This window comes from Seriola lalandi, unplaced genomic scaffold, assembly GCF_002814215.2.
Source record: "Seriola lalandi dorsalis isolate HSWRI2012SDOR001 ecotype SW California unplaced genomic scaffold, Sedor1 jcf7180002054695, whole genome shotgun sequence".
NCBI classification, from domain to species: Eukaryota; Metazoa; Chordata; class Actinopteri; order Carangiformes; family Carangidae; genus Seriola; species Seriola lalandi.
This window is the reverse complement of record NW_019525248.1, coordinates 536-21,010: the sequence shown is the minus strand read 5'-3', so window position 1 is coordinate 21,010 and position 20,475 is coordinate 536. Positions and strand designations below refer to the sequence as shown.

At 41.6% G+C, this 20,475-nt stretch overlaps 1 protein-coding gene across 1 annotated transcript in view; it reads left to right on the top strand.

The window, feature by feature from the left end:
- LOC111668034 (netrin receptor UNC5D-like) overlaps positions 1–20,197 on the top strand; it is a 160,934-nt gene extending 140,737 nt beyond the window's left edge. Inside the window, exons 13-18 of the mRNA XM_023423945.2 lie at positions 2,128–2,299; positions 6,026–6,256; positions 9,449–9,598; positions 11,078–11,242; positions 11,487–11,665; positions 13,760–20,197. Of these exons, the coding sequence (XP_023279713.1) occupies positions 2,128–2,299; positions 6,026–6,256; positions 9,449–9,598; positions 11,078–11,242; positions 11,487–11,665; positions 13,760–13,958 (1,096 nt within the window). The 3' untranslated portion in view covers positions 13,959–20,197. The remainder of the gene's footprint in view (positions 1–2,127; positions 2,300–6,025; positions 6,257–9,448; positions 9,599–11,077; positions 11,243–11,486; positions 11,666–13,759) is intronic.
- The last annotated feature ends 278 nt before the right edge of the window (positions 20,198–20,475 follow it).

Genomic DNA, 20,475 nt, shown 5'->3' with positions numbered 1-20,475 from the left:
TTGTTTGAACTGTATATATGAGACAAAACTTAACTAATAACCCCAATCTACTATCTATACTTTAACTATCATCCTGGAGTGATATTTCTTTGTTCTAATAACCGCAGTCAGTGATGCTAAGTAACCATCTTTAATCTTTGCTCACGGGCAATCTGGCTAATTACCATAGTCTCAGCAGCAGGTAACCTTGGTTTCCTCTGAGCCTGGGGCTGATTAGCACAAAAGTGCAGCTGCAGGGCCACGGTGCTGTCTGGATGTGTGATTTTATTTTTAGACAGCAGATCATAACCTCTTTTAATTTTTTAGTGTTGATTGGTAACAGCATAATGAAAAATAAAGTTTCACACCAAACTTGGCACCAGAAATTGTTAAAACAACAGGAACCAAACAACTTCAACCACACAATGTGCCACGTGGGAAAGCTAACCTCTCAGCATGCCCTCACACACACGCACATACATACATACACGTACTCAGCACATCGTCACTTTCTCAGCTCCGTCTTATTGGCGTGCTCTTTACAGGAAATTGTTTCAGATGGAAACTAGTAGAACTAACAGAACTCCTCCAGTGCTGTTGGGTTTACTTGTTTTTGAACTCTATGGGAGTAAAACAGGGAGGTTTGATTACCTGTACCTGTGTACCAATTGAATGCTGCTTTCTATTAGTACTAATTGTCATAGAAGCTAAAAAAAAAAACTTACCCGATTAATTTTGGCAACTATTTTGCTAATGGATTCATTGTTTCAGTCTTTTTCAAGCAAAAATAAATCCAAATATTTCTGGTTTCAGTTTCTCAAATGTTACATTTGCAGTTTTTCTCTAATAGCCATCCGTTATTCGAATATGTTTGGGTTTCATACTGATGGTTGGACAAAACAAGACATCTGTAGATGTCACCTTTTTCTCAAGGAAACGCAATCTTCGCTATTTTAACGAATGAATAACTGAAAATTGAAATACAGAAAAGTAAGTATAGTATAGTGAAATAAGTGTTAGTTGCAGCTCTAATAATAAACTGTTTTTGCAGTCGGTATACAAAACCATGCAAATAATAATAACGATATAATGGTAATAATTAAGGCCAGACAACTGCAACTTTTCGATGCCACAGCAGTAAAACTCCACAAAGATAATAAAATAATTTTAAAAAAGGTAATGAGATAATAAAATGTTTGTTGAAAGATTTAATGCATTTTTATTTGTTTGTTTTCTAAGATTCTCTTGGAACTTCCCCATCTCTATCTTATCTGTGGTTCAATAGTGTTCCTCAACATCAGCTTATTTAATATGCATACTGATTGTATTTAATGTTGTCACTTTTCTGATATGAATAAACTAAATACTAAAAAGCTGCTTATTAATATTATGTATCATGGAATTGGGACACATCTTACTTCCAATGTCTTAACTCATTTCCACTCTGTTGGTGTTTTTCTGTATTTGTGTACATACGCGTGTGGGTGCACGCACACACATTTGTGATGCATCTGTGCCTGCATGTCAGGGTCTGTCCCCTCTGCAGCTGCATTAATGATGCTGAGAAATATCCATGCTGCTCCAGTGACAGCGGCACCAACATCGTGTCCTGTGTATGTGAGGTGTCCAGCCGGGCCAGCTGCATGACTGATGGTGGTCCCATCGATTGCTCTCAGTCTTCAGGGCTTCCAGCCAAGATTGGGCCCCTGGCCAAGAGCAGCTTGGCCCAGCTAATCTGTCACCAGGCTGGCCAGAGCAGGCTTCATAAGCTCCATCGACCCACGAAGCTTACACGCTGTGTGCTAAAGCCTGTCCTCTCCAGCCCCACTGTCCATTAGTCTTGGTGCTTTAATCTTCCTCTATCTGTGTGTCTGTGTGTCAGCTAGTCAGGGATTGATTCATTATGAGTGTCCAAGGATTTGAGTTTACTTTGTTCAGAGGCAAGGGTCACACTCTGCTATCTGAATGCTTGATTAAGCAGTGATTCATTAGTAGTGAGATTCTTGTTCTCATGTTTATACACTCTGAAACTCGATAACTGTTTGCTGTTCAAGAGAGCAGGGACAGAAAACAGGCTTAATTTATCCTGAATAATGGTGATATCATGAGATTTGTTGTTTTAATACGTGCCTTTACCTCTGTGTGCAGCACTTTGTCTGAGGACGGGCCAGAGATCTTTTTGAGCCCTGCAGTCACGTATGGACCACCAGGCCTTGACCTGTCCTGTCCCATAGCCTTGACCATAGCCCACTGTGGTGAGGTTGATGCTGGCAACTGGACCATTCGACTAAAGAGACAAATGCAGGACAACAAGTGGGAGGTGAGCGGTTTCTCAAACATGTACAAAACACACAAATTTCACCAGCACGATCTGTCAATACGATCTGAGTTACTTTGATGAAAATTTTTCATCCTGCAGTGGAGTCATGCGAGCATGGAGCCGATTTCAGGGTTGCCAGCTCAGATTCATCATTCTGCATAAAGTTCAGCCTTTCCAGCTCTACCTCATGCTGTCACACGTCCAAAAGAAATGTCAGACCAGATGCAAATGATGGCTATTAGTCATTGAAACTTTCACGTCTTTCACAGTAAATGATAGTGGTATTTTTAAAGTATTATGAGCAATTCAGAATCTGTGAATTCTGAATAGACGCTGTTCAGAAAATTTGAACAGAACAAGTGAAATTTACATAAAGAGGAGAAACATCTATACACACTGCAGATGTTGCTGTATGCTTGTTTGTTTTTGTTTATATGGCAAACTGTATCTGAAATGTTAAAATGGTTTAAAATGAAAAATAACTATTATGGTTCCATTGTGATTGAGCACGGTAGAATTTTGTTGACAGGTCTAGAGTCTAGTCCTGCTCTATATGAAAAGTGCCCTGAGATAATTTCTATTATGATTCTACACTATATGAATGACATTGAATTGAATAGAGTTTAATAAGTGATATTTGAAATTTCAGTGGCCTATGAATGATCTCTCTTTGAAAGTAATTATCATACAGGGACAAAAAGTATGACTGTCAGAGAAATGAATATTTAAGCTTTGAATCTGGGTTTATGTGAATCTCAGAAAATACTATACACCAAATAGATTGAGCTATTTCAACATTATTATTTTCATCTTTATCAGAAAACCGATTTTATTTTATTTTTTTGTTTTTATGCTATTTAGCTTTTTTGAAAATGAAATTTGCAGACACATACAGTTCAATAAAAACTGCTAAAAGCTTAAAAGAGCAGAATGCAAGAATTTGTAGCATATTACCATAAAGTTGAGGTGTCCACCCCTAGAGTAAGAAATAAGGAAATGCACTCTTTGGTCTCTCCTCCATCCTCCTCTTACATTGGCCATCAGGCATACCAGCACAAATCCTGGTGGGCTGGTGTGTACCTGTCATTCGGGGTGCGCATGAGAGCATGCTGGGCTACTCACTGGCTAATCACAATCAAGTTTCAACCCCCACCCTCACGTTGAGCCAGCGTTAGCTTGAATAGGGCAGCTGTTGAAATGTTGCCAAATCTGCACGGATTAGTGAATAATGTTTTCCACACAGGTTTACATTGAAATCTGATAATTTAACATATTGTTTTTTGATTTCACTCCCAGTCTTCCCAGAGACAGGGAAGGTAAAGTGGTGGCAGGAGCAGAGGACAAAACACAAAAGGTTGAGATACATGAGGGAGAGGGAGAGCAGCCAGAGCAGCTGCATCGATAGCTGAGCTTGAGGAAAGAGTGGAGGAATGTTGCCAAGAGAGGACGGCTGCAACACAGGTTTATAGCCTCGTCACTGTTACCACTTTTTCATCCTCTCGTCAGACTGAGGACAGACCGGACGCTACAGTGGTTCACTATCGCCTCTTGAAGTGCAGACTGATATTACGAGACAGGAGGTGCAGGGCTAGCTGGTTAGCATGTTAATTTCTGCAGATATCCCTACAACACAATACATAGATATCTTTTTTTTTTTTTTTTAAGTATATTTTTTGGGCTTTTATGCCTTTAATGAACAGCACAGTGGAGAGTGACAGGAAACGGGGAGGCAGAGAGAGGGGGAATGACATGCAGTGAAAGGCCGTCCGATGCGGGATTCGAACCGGGGCCAACTGCAGCGAGGACTGTAGCCTCTACACATGGGGCGCCTGCTTAAACCACTACGCTACACGACGCCCCTACATAGATATCTTTGACATAAAGTCAAGAGTTTTATTTCAACACATTCTGTTGATAATCGTAGATAATATTTGAATATTTTAAACTAAAATAATTCTGCCTACTCCAGTCTGAAAACTCTGTGTGAGGTCAAAAATAGATAAAGAAAACTGTCAAGTGTGCTTTTTAAAAAATTTAATACTTTATTCCTCTAAATGCATTATAGTGCTATCTCTGTGATTGCTGCCTTTTTCTCACATCCAGCTCTTTCAGTAAAATAACACGTCTGAAAAGTCCTTCAACTTTGCCCTGTAGAGCTACTTCACAGTCTCACAGAGGACTTGTTCAGACATCCGACTTGAATCCAAACACCCTCTATCCTTTTTCTGGTGCCTTCTCGGCAGAGTAGACATATCTAAGATGCTCTTTTAATGTTTAACTAACCTCATCAAAAAGCTGAGGAGACCTCTTCGCGACAGAGTGACCCCCGCGCCACCATCTGCGCGTGACCTAGGAAGGCCTGTGGCTCTCTTCCAGCCTGGTTCTTTCACTCTGTGTGACATTTACACAGATGTAATTTGCCAGCAGACGTGTTGCACAAAAGGGAGCTATCAAAAGACTCATCACTGATGGGAGCTATATGCCATCAGAAAGGAGAGAATAGCGGAGGGAGTCATCGGAGAAGGAAGAGATAGACAGAAAGATACAGACAGGTTCGGGGAAAAGAAGAAGGGATGTTCTCCAAGAAAATACAAAGGTGTGACCTGTCTCTGTCACTGTGAAATAATGAGCCCTTTATCTCAGGAAGGATGCTTACTCAAACCCTAATCTCTGGAATTAGTGATATAATGGGAAATGGAGGTCTCTCTCCCCCGTCTGCCTTCCTCTTTCTTTCTTTCTCCCCTCTTCTCTCTCTCTCCGTCTGCCTCTCAGTGCCATTCCCATTAAAGCTTGCACTTTTGTACTGCTAGAGTTTGACTCCATCATTTCTCCCCGGCTGCCTGGCGGGGATGAGCTATGTCATGGAGATCCTTCATGTCTGCTGCAGCACTAATGGGGCGGGTTTTTGGAAGCTGTGGTCCACTAAATTACCCTGCGTTGCTTTATATTCATTCAAGCAGGCCATATGCAGAGGGGACCTGTGGGTCACAGTTAAAGGTGATTTAGGGAGGATTGAGCTCGAGATGAGGAGCAATTGGCCATTGGATCCAACTGCAACCTGCTAATCCATTTTGTCAGTGTTACTGTATCCCCATCTGTTTAGTGAGATGTGTCATTATTCATTTGGCCCTCGCTCAGTTTGCTCAGTTCCTGATCCTATGTGAGTCTGTGTATGAGGGAAAATTTTCAATTTACTGTCTGTGAAGTGTCTAAATAACATCCCTAACAACAATACAGTCACTTGTAAATATTTAAATGCCGGATCCATGGCTCTCTGCCGGATCCATGGCTCTATTTTGCAGTCACGGCTCATTACTTGACTGCAAAATATTATTATTGTCTGTTTTTGTACAGGTAATAATGGACAGAATAATAAATCTTGCCTGATCAATCAAATGTGCAAAGTGGTGCATTACTCACGTATCACAGGCATGAATGTTCATCTTTCAGTTTGATGGTTAAATTAAAGCCCCTTCCTCCCTCTGCAAGCACATTCTTGGCTGTAATTGAAATGTTAATAATCATGAATCAGCAGGCTTAGCTCCACTGTGTATAACTGGGTGCTGAATCCTCAAAAATCAGAGCTCAAAAAATCATCTGCAAGACAGCATCCCAGTATTGAACTGTCATGATTAACCCTGAGATGAACTGCTATGGGCTCAAGAGCATCTGTTTAATGCACCAGAACTGAATCTGGTCTCTCCTGATGTATCCCTGCCTCAACAGGAAGTGATGTCCGTGGACGAGGAGAGCGCATCCTGCTACTGTCTGCTGGAAGCCCAGAGGTGCCACGTGTTGTTGGAGCACCCGGGTCGCTACGCCCTGGTGGGGGAGCCGCTGAACCAGGAGGTGGCCAAGCGGCTGAGGCTGGCTGTGTTTGGTAGTCCGGACACTAGCAACTCTCTGGGCTTCACCCTCAGGGTTTACTGTGTGGACGACACGCCCCATGCATTTCAGGTATGAGGGAAAAGGGAGGATATAGAGGGAAGCGATGAGGAATCAGGAATGATTCAATGTAAAGAAAGAATGATAATGTCTTAGTTGCTCCCAAATGAATAGTTTTGTTTTGTCAAAATTTCAAAAACATTGTTTTTATTTTACTGCCACCTTTTTAAATGAGGGGTCGTACAGGATGATTTTCTTTTATTCACCCTGCCCATAAAACCACACCCACAAAGTTCCACATTAAAGAAGCTATTTGTAAGTTTTGCTAATGCTACATAGCTAGCATTAGCATTAACAGCTGTTTATTTACCAGTCTAGAAGAAACGTGAGTTCAGCCTCAAACTTCATTCCTTTACTCTCCAGCGATAGAAGAAAAACACCAATGTTAACTTTTGTCTCTATAACGTCTTTTCTTCTACTGAAATTAGCACGCTAACCAGCTAGCCCCGGCCCATCTCGTCATCTTCCGATAGCGACTCACTGAGGCATTCAATCTGCGCTGAAGATGTAGCGCTGCTCAGAGGGCGTATTATAACATCATGTCTTGTAAACGCAACAATAGCCAAAGCTCAATCACCAGCACCCGCTCCCGGCAAGAAACTACATTCAGCGGCAGAATAAACTTGAAAATAGCTAAGGGGCTACAGCCATGTGAGCAGCCGTGCTCTGAGCTAACTGCTAACATCAGCATGCTAACGTGCTCACATTGACAGTGCTGTCATGCTGGTGTTCAGTGGGTAATATTTACTTTTGTGACCATTGTACAGTTTACATCAGCTAAGGCTTTGTGGAATGTCATTATTTTTGCAGGTATTTTCTACAGAGGATCCCGAAAAGTCAGTAGGATACATTTTCAGGGAACCATGAATGTCTGTACAAATTTTCATGGCAGTCCTTGTAATACTTGTTGACATTTTTCAGTCTGGAACAACCGGCATTGTCTTCCATACAGCCACTCTGCAAATGTGGCTAAAAATATGAATATTTCCAACAGAATTTTAGTATATAATGTGCGATAAGTATTTTATATAAGAGATGCTAATTGTAGTGTTTGGTCTGGCTGGTGGTTTCGCCTGGAAGAACTGCTGCCTGAGTTTTTTTTTTTTTTGCGCTCCACTGAAGATCTGCCTGTTCAGTAACATCGCCACTGGGAGCTGCCTGATGACTTGGAGACAAAGAGGGACTTTTAATTACAAAGACAACAGATGCTCTAAGGTTGCTTCTCTGCCCTTTCTCTGCGTAATTTAATTTGCTCTCTGTTAATTAAGCACATCTCCGCATTGCATTCCATGCGACAAGTATCTGAACACATTGAAATGAGAAACATTCTCAGATCCAACCCCAGTTCGTCGTCGTGCTCCTCAGTGGTGCTTTGTGAAACGTTTACCCTCCTCCTCCTCCTCCTCTTCCTCGCGGTTTGGGCTCACTCAAAAAAACACATATATACCTCTTTTTGTTTCAAGCTCCAGCAGCCATAAAATACTTTTTGCAAGAGTAATTTGTTTCCTTTCCTAATTAGAAATACACAAACAGCTTTTACTGAATTAGCGCTGTTAGTTGTCCCATAAAGCCATAGTCCTGCTTCACTTGTGGCTCCATTCAAGAGGTAGAATTGCATGTGAACAAAGAGAAATTGGATGTAGGTGCCAAGAGCCAATTCACTTCACCTCTCCATCAGTCAGGCATGGTTATTTGTTCATTTGTTCTTTTTTTGTTGGCTTTTGTTTGTGCTTCATACGACAATTAATTTCCCCTGTGAGCTTGAAGCAGGAATCGATCAGGTTCAAGGCAGCCTGTATGCTTTGCATTTCCCTTCTCTCTGTGCTGTGTGACTGAGAGGATAAGCAACACGCATACAGGACTCACGCCCCCTCCTTCGCCTTGCATCCCCATGATGCAGAGGATGTAAATACAAACATGCAAGTACACGTTTACACATGTTATTCTTCTCCAATGACCTGGAAAAATTTCAATATCATGAGGCAGGAGTCCAAAAACTGCAATACTGACAAAAGACTGGTGTTCTCTGTTTATGTCTTGTCTTTGTGTGCAAGCAGTGTGTCTGACGAGCAATTTTTTTTATTTTTTTACGGCTCTCTTTATCTTATTTTTGAGGCTCTAACAGTGTTGGTTTGTCACTCATGCAATTTGTCCTTTGATCCATTTTATGGCTGGTTACCTGTTGTCAGAAACAGTGGCTCTGGGGGGCCGCTATTGAGCAATTCAATTTTTAGAGCCCAATCACTCTGGGTGCGTTTTGAAAGCACAGTGCACCACTCTTTTATTTTTGTTTAGAGTTTTATTTGTTTTTACATCATGGTCACAGCAGCAGATAAAAATGGAGGCTTCCAGGGTGCACAAGCAGCGCACACGTCACTTAAAACCCAAGAAAAATCTTCACTAAAAGCATATTGTGTGTATTTTTGTTCCATGTAATACAGGCACACATTTCTGAAGCTGGTTTTGGGGAAATGGTTCTCTTGGATGTTTTGGGAAATATGAGTTTACAGCCACTGTATTTTCAATATTGGGGTTCAACTAATTGTTATTTTCTTTATCACATAATCAGCCAATTATTTTTTCAATAAAATGTCAGAAAATCAGACATCCCAACGATGTCTTTGGAGGCTCAACTTTATTCCTTTTCTCGCCGATCGCTGTCTTCAGTGGTGGAAACCAACGGCAATGTTAACTCTTTTTTCTATCGCGTAAAGTTAGCCCGCTAACCAGCTAGCCCGTCTCGTCACTTTCTGATACTGAGTCACTGCGGCCTCCAATCTGCCCTGAAGATGTAGCGCTGCTCAGAGGGCGTATTACAACCACTCATCTTGTAAAACGTAACAATGGCTGAAGCTCTTGTCAAACGACAATCACCGCCAACTGCAGGAAAACTTACAAATAGCCCCTTTAAGAAACTAATGATTGTCAGCTCTTTTCAATTTGTCTTTTTTTGTTTAATTAAACTCTTCACCCTCGATAAATCATTACAATGGGAATCAAAGTTGTCTGTGTTTTCTGTTTATTATAAATTCTTGATGAATTATCAGTCAACAGAAATGTTCTGTTGTACATGAAATGCTGTGTGCTGAGAGTCCCAGCTTGGTACAGTGAGTGTTTCAACCATATAAAATATCTACCTTTTTCTTCTACTTCCCTAACCCCCACCCCACCTACTGAAATACAACCCATACCTTTCCTTATCAGGAGGTGGCAGTGGGCGAGCGCAGCAGGGGTGGGCGGCTGCTGGAGGAGCCTAAAGTGATGCTGTTCAGGGGGAACACTTTCAGCCTCCAGGTGTCCATCCAGGACGTCCCACAGTTACTCTGGAGCATCAAGCCTTTCACCACCTGCCAGGTAGGCAGTCTCTAACTGTGAGTCAGCCTCATCTGGAGCAAAGGAATGTAAAGCGGCGGGCAGGTTTACAGCATGTGCATCTCAGCTCTAATTTAAAGCGAGCAGTGCTTTGTCAGGGTCACAGATCGGGAAAGAAGCTGGGACCTTCATCTTCCCAGCCTCCTCTGTTCCTCCGTCAGAACTCTCTCCTCCACCAGTTTCCCTACTTCTCACATGGTCACATCAAAGCCAAAGGACAGCAGCAAGGGCACAGCACGATATCACTAAGACTAGCTATCTCACCCACACACACACACACACACACACACACACACACACACTTACAAAATTAATTATGACTGCCAGGCAGGCACACACACGCACGCACGCACGCACATCATATAGTTATCTTCCTAGGGGTCTATATGCTGCATGTTCTGCTCTGCCCTGTGATGTTTATCCCACCAGTGACATCCTATTAGCAGAATTAGCCCACCATAGTGCCTCCAGAATACCAACAAGGTTTACTTGGAGAGGGAAGAGCCACTATGTGAGGGTCCAACAGTGAAGATGACTATAGGCTTTCATTCAGACACTACTCTTGCCTGAAGGAGGCTTTTACAAGTAGCCAATCCTCCTGTCTGATGGATCTGAAGAGAGGATGATTCATCTGTAAAACAGTGTTTTTGACCTGCTCTCACTGCGCCACTGTCTGGGTCACACTGTAGTTAGTAATGGGAGTCAAAATTGGCCTTTTAGATTCCATCGGCTCTGTTACTTTAGGTTTTTCCAGCTATCACATTTGGGGGGAAATGCAGTGCAAACAGAGTAAGTTAAGGCATCTCTGTCCTAATTCCAAAATCACATATGGTTCCTGATCTAATACTCTGGCATTTACAAGCTTTATATTATCAGAATTTAGAAAAGAAGACAAAAAGTCAATAATGTGGTAAATATGGCCTGAATTTAATTCTGTGGGCTCTATTTCTATTAAAAAAAATCTTCAGACGATGATTTTCTGTCATGACATAGACTATTTCTGCTAATAATGTGGGCTTGGGTCTGTGATATTCATGGAACTAATGACTGCATGAAGACTAGCCACACTGTAGGGTGTAAAGTGAAAGAACTGTAAAGTAACTTAATTAATTTTTCCCAAGCAGCAATGAGTAAAATACCGTGTAATTTATTAAATATTTGCACAAACGACTGCGGCTCTTTCAGACGGTTAGCAGGCTGCATTTTCATCCCCCAGGGGCTCAAATGACTGGTGGTGCTCTTTCTGACGGGTAAACTGCTTGATTAGCTAGCATCAATGATCGGCTAAAGAGGCCACTCATTCAGTCTTAATTAATCATGTAAACAGCAAAGTGGGTGGCAAAGCAGGATTCAAATAACAAATGTGTTTAGCTGGGGGTTTAATGAGTTTGTTGTCTCCCCTGCCTAATGCCTCCATCGTTCTCCCTGTCCGCCCTCCGCCGTCTCCTCCTCGCCCTGCAGGAGTTCTCCTTTTCTCAGGTGTGGGCCAGTAACCAGCGTCCCCTGCAGTGTGCCTTCTCTCTGGAGCGGTACAGCCACTCCTCGTCCCAGCTCTCCTGCAAGATCAGCGTACGACAGGTCAAAGGCGAGGAGCAGATACTCCAGGTCTACACGTCTGTGGTGGAGGTGAGTGGCGCTCGTAGACGAGGCGGTGTGTGGGCAGTCATGCGCCGTGCTAATAGGTTCTTTTATTAGACTGAATAACTCTTGATTTGATTTAAGAGCTTGCTTAATGAGCCTCTCAGGGAGCTTTTCATGTATGGATTGCAAATTGTCTCGATAAGTCCCCCGTCCTTGTCTTCATATTGAAGATTATAAGCTGCACTATCAGTATCATGCTGACACCTCGCTCTTTCTTTCCTGTTACCAGAATGAGAAGGGAGTGGTTCCCTTTTTCACTCAGTCGGACTGTACCATCACCTCTCAGACAGGGTCACGGGCCTTTAAAATCCCGCTGTCTATCCGTCAGCGGATCAGCGCCACCTTTGACACGGCTAATGCCAAGGGGAAGGATTGGCAGCTCCTGGCTCAAAAGCTCCACATAGACAGGTATGAATTATAGCACTCTCATTCTTCACTTACCATTTGCCAGTTGCTGAGTCATTTGTGTGTTACGCAAGCTGCAGTCACATGAATCAGCTGGTATGTTCTGTTTAGGTGTTCATACAAAATGGTTTAATAATGACTGAAAAGCTGCATATTCTGCCCTCTCCACTATGTAAACACTGTTCCCACTTTGAATACTATTTTTATATCTGGAATTTAGGCACCGTGTCAGCCCTAATCTCCCATCACCAACCAGCCTTCAGTAACACGCCACACTGCTGATTTCATTATAGATCTAGAAACACATGCACACAGACAGACAGACAGAGAGAGAGGGAGAGATGTAACTTTAGCGCAGTCAGAATAACTGGAGAGAAGAGGCCGTGTTGTGCAGAAATCTGAAGGAAGGTCTCAGACTGCTGACAGGCCAGCCTCTGGCAAGAAAATGTGTTCATGTTAGCACTCCTCATTAGCAGCACGTCTTCATGTGCTGCGTCCTCCAGCTCCTGCTAAACTCTCCAGAGGTTGTGCCAGGTCAGTATTTGCGTAGGCTGTGTGAGGATTTTCACTTGTTTGGTGATGGGGTGATCTCTGCATGCGCCTCGGAGAGAGAAGAGCTTATAGCCACAAAGACGCCTCTCTGTCTTGCCAGTTGGAGAAACATGAGAGGGAAAAGTTGACTAAGAAACTGAGACAGAAACTATGTGATTAAGGAATTTCACTTAAAACGGGTCTGAAAACAAAAAAAGAAATCTGTGACCGAGGAATGGGAAAGGATTTCAGAGCTTTTTCAGCCCAGTCGAACACACCGAGAAGCATGTAATGGGAATGTCTCTACCTAGTTAAGCTGATTTTGGTAATTATTTCTCTGAATGTGTGGGAACGTTATCACACTGAGGAGGGAAAGTGGGATGTGGAGGAAAAGCGGGTAGAAGGCAACAAAGGAAATCCCATTGTGATGAAACAGTGCACCCTGTTGGAGAGGTGTTATAACAACAGCAGTAGTGTAAATGAAATCTGGCCTGCAGCGTGCGTTTTCTCACACAATAAACCACATGAGTTCACAGCACAAACTGTAACTAAATTTTACTGTATTGCTGTTATTGTCAGCCTTGGGACAAACTAAGTTAATTAATCTATGCTGATGATTAATGAGATCATGAGATTTCTTTTTCTTTTTTAAAGATATTTTCCAATTAAAATACAATCTTTGCTCCGTTCCACCTCTGCATGAGTTAAAACATTTTTATTAACGTCCTCCTCCGCTCACAAATGTCTTTTGCTTATTGTTACTTCACTTGACTGTTTAACCTTCACCTTTAAGTTTAAGTTGTGCACATACAATCAGCATTTTCTGAATCACAAGTTCTTTTGGAAGCCAGTTAATCTCCAATATGCAACTTATACAAGTGTGAAATCTCCAGTGCAGAGAAAGTGGAGGTTTCATTGAAGTGAAAAATATTTGCATATTCAATGAGGGAGAAGAAGTAGATGTTTTTGTTTTTTGTTTTTACACTTTTTAAATAGTTAATTGAATTTTTGTTATTCAAAGATCAGATTTACATGTCTGGTGGGAATCCTTTTTATTTTATTTATTTATTTGTGTTGACTATAAAAAAACAAGTAAGCTGGAAATTCAAATGGCAGCAACCACTACACTGAGTTTAGTAGTTGTCACGAGGAGGCGGCCACTCCTCAGCCGAAGAAAACCATGACGCAGTGTCTTCTGTTGCTCTGCTGTTTGAGGAAATAACCCTGGTGATGTCATAGTGATGTCACTTAAGAGGTTGGGACTTACAAACCAAACTGCAGGTGTTGGGCGGTTGAAAGAAATTAGCATTTAGAAGACAGGCAAGGTCTAAGCATGCTGAAAGATGCTGAAAGCTGCTGTCCAGTTGCATGATGGGAAATGTAGGATCCGGTGTTTTTAGAGCTTTACCTTTATTAAAAACTTTTGAACGTGTCTCTTGTGAAGTTTGATCATAAACTGTGATAAACAATCACTTCATTGCTGAACTGCTCATTTGTTCTCTTCAGTTACAGCTACTTGTCACGTGATCTACTTCAATATAATATTCAAATGTCTCTCGCCTGTAGGAACCTGTGCTACTTTGCATGTCAGGAGAGCCCTTCTTCAGTGATTCTGAGTCTTTGGGAAGCCCAGCACCAGGACTCGGGGGACCTGGACTCTCTGGCCAGTGCCCTAGAGGAAATTGGCAAAGTCCAGTCCCCCACGACCACCACACATGGCTGCAGCAGAGAAGAGCAGGACTCTGAATTCACTCAACTTGGGTAAGGCAGGTGCACAGCAGATCAAATCATGATGAACCTTTACTGCATGAACACTGATGACCAGGTGTACTATCTGCTAACCTATGGTGAGAAGGAGGAAGAGGAGGAGGAGGAGGAGGAGGTGCAAAGGGGGCAGCAGGGAAACCCTGTTTTGGACTGTTACTAAAGGAACATCTCTGCTAAACCTCTCTCTGCTAGATGGCACACACAGACACACTGGAATCATGAAACAGCTGAGACAAAGCGTTTGTGTACCAACAAAAACATTTTGGAAAGGGGTGGAAATATCCCACACCCATATTTGATTGAAACATGTCAACTCCTTGTCGCTTCAGAGGACAGATTTGATAACCTGCATTCAAGGATTATGGGTAACCATGTGAGGAGGACTCTCCGTGTGGGAAGTGTGTTTTAGACAAACTGCCAATCAGGCTGGTGGTGTGACCTTCCCAGGATCGGATGGGCTGGCACTTGCCGTCAAACAGTCCTCTGGGCTGTCAAAATCTTTGGTGTAACGTCATTATGTTGTCATTCATTTCCTATATCTCCCAATGCTTCTTTTTCTTTTCTGCACCGTGTCTCCACTGTTACTGCTGGAGGTAGAAAAAAAACAGAAAAAAAAAAAACAGAAAGCAAAGAATATTGGATGTTAATGTTGTCAGAACATCTTACCGTGGGGTCAGAGACGCTGACAGTGATTGTCCCCACGGATTAGCATTTAAAAGGATCTGATGATGTCCACGTGCTAATTAAACAAACATAAGAACGTTCAAGAAATGACTTTTGTAAAGGCTCTTAGAGTGACATGCATCACATAGATAACAGTCATTTTAACAAACGCCCTCATGCACAAACACTTTCAACCCCATCAGCAGAACATGCTGTTAAAGCCAAGGCTGCAGAGGAGAATAACTTACCCAGCTGATCTGTGCTGCATCTGGCAATGCAGCCAGAGGTGCACCGCATTCCCTAATGTCTATTAATCAACTTCTGGTTGTTTTGGAGGAAAATTAATTAATCAATCAATTTAATTAATTAATTTTCCTCGATTTTTGATTATAAATTGTGACTTTTGATGTGTGGCTTCGCTGGAGCTGTCTTTTTTTTTTTTTTTTGGATCACAGCTCGGAGCAAATACTCGGACATCATTATCTGCAGACACTCTGTTCAAGTAAGAGGCTGGTTCTGCCTGTTAGAGGACAGACGAGAGTGAGTGAGAGTTGAAGAAATCCTGATCAGGGAGATCCCCACGTTCAGTTGCTCCACCCGCCCCTAAACTTAATAAAGTGACTTTGTGTTGACCTCTGTGTTGGCTCTCTCTTTTTATTTACTTAATGAATTTAATTGTTGAAAGCTAGTTACAGTAAAACTGTATTCAGCAAAGAGATGAAACAGAGACCCATACAAAGTCCAATGTAAGGCTGCCCCCACCCAAAGATTTTGCTACAGTCGACTGGTAGTTGTTGTTCAAGACATTAGTCGACTAGTCGTTGCACATTTATGATGTTAATTTGATTATTTAAATGTATATTTTTGGGGGGCGTCAGAAAAAGGTTTTAGGATGATAGTATGGGATAATAGTTATAAAGTAGATTTAGTAATATAATCATATTGTATTTTATGCTGCCACTAAACAGCAGTTCAGAGTTTTATATGTCACATGCCAAGGCACAGTGTACAGCAAGCAAACCTGTGAAATGAGGGTCGGACTCTGCAGCAAGGCATGACTGCAAAAAAAAGAAATATTTCACATTCGGCGGGAAATATTGCGATATTCAATATTATCAAATATCATCCCAAGCCTAACTCTGAATGTGTCGGAAGAACCAGCGCGGAGTCTGAACAGTTGTATTTCAAAACGTCACATAACTTATGAATTTATAGATTTATATTTGTGCAGAAATGCACAAAAGTGCAGTAAACGAGGTAATTCAGTTTCGCCAGTTCCCACGAACACTTGGATACCATATTTATCTCGGCTATCTAATGTTAGAGCAAGCAGCCGTGCTAAGTGGCTAATATTAGGCTACTTACGTGTTTCAAATGATAAGCCATGTTTGAGGTTAACGAATGATAGGCCAATGCAGAGTTTGTGTGTCACCTTCCTGGAGTCGTCCTGCACCCTCTTGGAATGATCCCACACTTTGGATTTCCTGCCCGACAGATGGATTTACTGTGTAATAACCACGGGGACCAGCCGTGTCGACTAAGACTCTTCTCATCGACTAATGATGTTTGGTCGACTATTAGGGGGCAGTCTTAGTCCAGTTTTCACAAAGATGTCACTGAGCTCTGTAAACACTCTTCAGGTCTTAGATGGCAGCTACATGTAGCTGTTGCTTCACTGAAAAGAAGACTGAGGTAGATCCTTGTTAAAACTCCTCTTACATAAGACTGAGAAGAGTTGTGTCACAGAGGCTTCTTTCCAATCTTCCTGAGAGTCTGTTGGTTCAAGCTCTTGAAATCTGATTCGACTGGAGATCTCAGGCCAGATGAAACAATGCTGCTGTCATTCCTTTTACAATATACTTAACGGCATATTTCGACATTTTGGGAACAAGCTATGTGATTTCTTGCCAAGAGTCAGATGAGGAGATTGATACGACTCTTATAACTACAGTAAATATGAAGCAACAGCTACAGCTTCTCTCATCTAACTCTCAGCGGTAATGCAAATACCAGTAAGCCAGTTTCCCAAAATGTCCAACTGTTCATTTAATTGACAAGGACTCCCGGTTTCATCTTCAAGCTGCCAAAGAAAGATGCAGATTCAAGTGTGCTCATGCTGGCTCTGCATTGGGTAAACCAAATTCCTGTTGATTTGTGTATTCATGGAAATATCCTGAGCTATCCAACCACAGAGATATGCATTTCACTGGATAGTTGGAGTTCCTGGAAATACGTTTCCAGTGAACCGTGACTGCCAAATAATCAAGCTGGAAATAACGCAGAGCTGTACTCTATCGGCGAGCTTTGTCGTTCTATCTATACGGATCAAATAACGCCACGAACACAGGCAAACCCCGAATCTGTAAAGGAGGGACTCATTCTCCACTATCAGCTGAAAAGGTCACCGTGTAAAAAGGTTGGAACGCTTGGAATACATCTTCACCTGGAAGATACTGACTCACATGGAAGCCTCTCTCCAGCTCTCACATGCTGAGTTAAACCACTTATACAGATGGCCGCGATGGGACAGCAGCAACTAAACCTTAACTAAGCAAAACAGATCTGGCAGCATGGGGAAATCTCTTCTCCATATTTTTTGTTCAAAAGTATATTAACTCTTTATCAGTCTTTCAATTATTTTCTCATTTATCCACTTGGTTTGCTCCATAAAATGTCAGAAAATAGCAAGATAGCAAATTCAACAATCCAAAACCCAAAGATAGCTAGTTTAATATCAGAGAGGAAGAGAAAAACCAACAAATATTCACACCAAGACGCTGGTACCAGTGAATGTATTTAGCATTTTTGCTTAATCAATCAACTAATCATTACAGCTCTTATAATCCGACCTTTTATTTTACTTTTACACTGATCCTGACTGCAGGAAATCTTAAAGTAATCTGCTGTAGCCTAACCTCTTGATGCTAACTGTACCCATCATTAGCATTCCTGCTAAACGAGCAGTTTCAAGGCAACTAATTAGATGAGCAATGAAATGAATATCAGGACAGATCAATTGTAATGTTAGTGATTCAAATTCACAGGGAATTCTGGATTTTGTTCTGTTACATGAAATAGTCTGATGCCATGACAGTCTTCATTGTTACCCGCATCCAAAAATGCATATATATATATATATATATATATACTTGCTTCTTCCACTTGGTATCAGCAGTATCTTTCCAGAAACACATGGACAAGAATTTCCAACTAACTTTTTGCACGCTGACCCCTGTGGATTTGTGTCTCCCATAGTTTCACCTGGAAGAGCAATCTTACCTGCTCTAAGTCTGGTACGAGGGAGCAGCTAATGGTGCCAAACGTTGCTTCTCGAGGAGAAAAAGATTATTACTGTAGCTGCTTTCAAAAGAGGGAAAAAAAACCATCACAGTCAAAGTATTTCTACAGTTTTCTGAGCTATTATCCACAACATATCCCACTGATGTATTATCACTCCACTCAAAACCATGACTCGGTGTCGCTGCTGAAGCACAGAATATGTCCTGCATCCTCCACGAAGCCCTGTGTGGTAAATCTTTTCTGGTAACCTCAGATTTCATCCAAATATTTTAGTGTATTTACAGGTGTATCTGAGCTTGGGGATGGGATCAGTAAGTTCTCCTTGTATCATAAGACACTCCATTCCAGCTATAGAGACCTTTTGGAGGCAGGTGCCAGGGTACAAGAGGGGAAACAAAACTGTGTATCTAAAGGCATTTCTCCTGAATTAAATAAGACATAACGCCAAAGACGTGACCTCTCTTGAGGAGGACACTCAGACAGGTGGTCAGGCACTGTTCCTCCATCCTGCTCATTACAGGAAAATATCAAAACCCGTTCAACAACTATGAAAAACTGAAGTTATTCTTGTAGACAAACAGTTTGAAAAAAGGAAATTTGTCCTGACAACCGCCCCGTCGAGTGTCTTAACCAGGATCCGAAAGCTGCAGAAGATGGATGAAAGCTGATGGTCTACTGAGAAACCAAATTACCAGTCGCATTCAAAGAACTGGACTCTGAGACTCGATGGAAACGTCGTCCTGTAGAGAACGGTTATAGCCGAGGCGTTATGGCACCACATCACTCCAGGACACCGCCGTCACGCCAGTGGACAGCAGCCATTCTTTTTTTCCACGTCACAGTGGAAAGTACTTGATAAAAGTTTTTACTTTTGTCATCTTCTCTGCACATCAGTGTTACACCACATTCCCTAATTTTTAATGATTTCCAGCAGCCACACCTTGCTATGCAGATCTATAACGAACAGCGGCGACGGTTTCGATTTATGCCACCTCATAAAAGATTTTATAGGCGCTGTTGGAGCTGAAGATTTTCTTTCTGGAAATCTTCTTACGTTTACTGAACTTCATACCTTTTTTATTTTATTTTTTCAAATATAGAAATTTTTTCATCTTTGCTGTTTCAAGCCTCCGCCCTCTCTTTCTCACACACACACACACACACACACACAGACATACTGTATATACATACACATGCAAAATTTAAAGAGAAACTGATACGTTTTTTTGTTTATAGTTACTTTATGTGTTGTGCATCACAAAAGAAAAATCACACAATTTTCTAACTAATCGTGCCTCTCTATGTGGGTTTAGCGTCATGAGAGAGTCTGAGCAGAATGGTTTTTTTTATTATACACCATATCAAAGAAACTAGTATGTTATATGCAAAGCTGTATCGTCCATTGCCATGCACGGTGCCCACCTTGTACACACTGCAGAGGTGTTTCCTAAGAATACTGAAGCATTTAAACCTGTTATCTCCGATGCCAGGGACTTACTGCGATAATGAGCTGACTAAAAGTGATGTGACCATCTGTCACCTGAGGATGCTCAGTGTGTCCGTCAGCGTCCTTTACATAAACTCAATGACTCAGTGAGTGTGTGTGTGTGTGTGTGTGAGTGAGTGAGTGAGTGAGTGTGTGAGCGAAGGAAAGTTCTGTGTAACTTTTAAAAAACTGTATTACACGTCCTTGGAAAATCCAGCCTACAGTAGTGCTACTATTTCAGCTTCTTCAGATGTGTGATGTAATGTGTTTTCCTCACAACGCTACTATCTTAAGATCTGCATTGCTTCGGAGAAAATAGAAAACAATGCTAGCTTAAGTAAAATGATATCATTTCATCAAATGTGGTGAAAGTTTCATTTCAAACTTTTACTATTACTTTAGTTCTTAGTTGCTGTTTTTACTTCTCCTGCTTTTCTTTCCAGGAAGAAACAACTACTGCCTTTTACATCTTATTCCCAAATGATTCTATTTATCAAACGAAACTGCTGGAAATGCTCAAAAATTATTATTTTACTCTTCAAATGATTAACTATGCTGTGTAACGCATTTATGTATGTTTGATTTGAAACATCTCTGTGCTCAACATTTGATGGAAATGCTCTATGAATGTTTATGTCAAGAAGGTGAAAAAGTGACAGCCATACTGCTAATCACTGGTGATGTTCTCTTTCCAGTTCTTATTTCTTTTTCTTTTCTTTTTCAAAGATTTGCAATTTTGAAAGTGTATATACTGTATTGTGTTGAAATAAATATGCAGTGAAAGCTTATGATTTACTGTTTTGCTGTGGTTTATACGTTTTAGTGTCCTTCCAGATTATCTTTAGTGTTTTGAGTAGTTATAGTGGGTGTAGCCCGGCTTGGTTTTCACTGATTCTGGCAAAACAGAAATCTAGTCTTCCTCCAACATATGGTTTTCACACAGGAGGGCTCACAGTTTCATAAATCTCCTTTTTGAAGATTTCATTTAATAGCTGTATGAGGCACAAAACTAAAGAGTCTACAGCACGCTATCGTGGCTCTGTGAGGCTGTACTTAGGCACAGCAA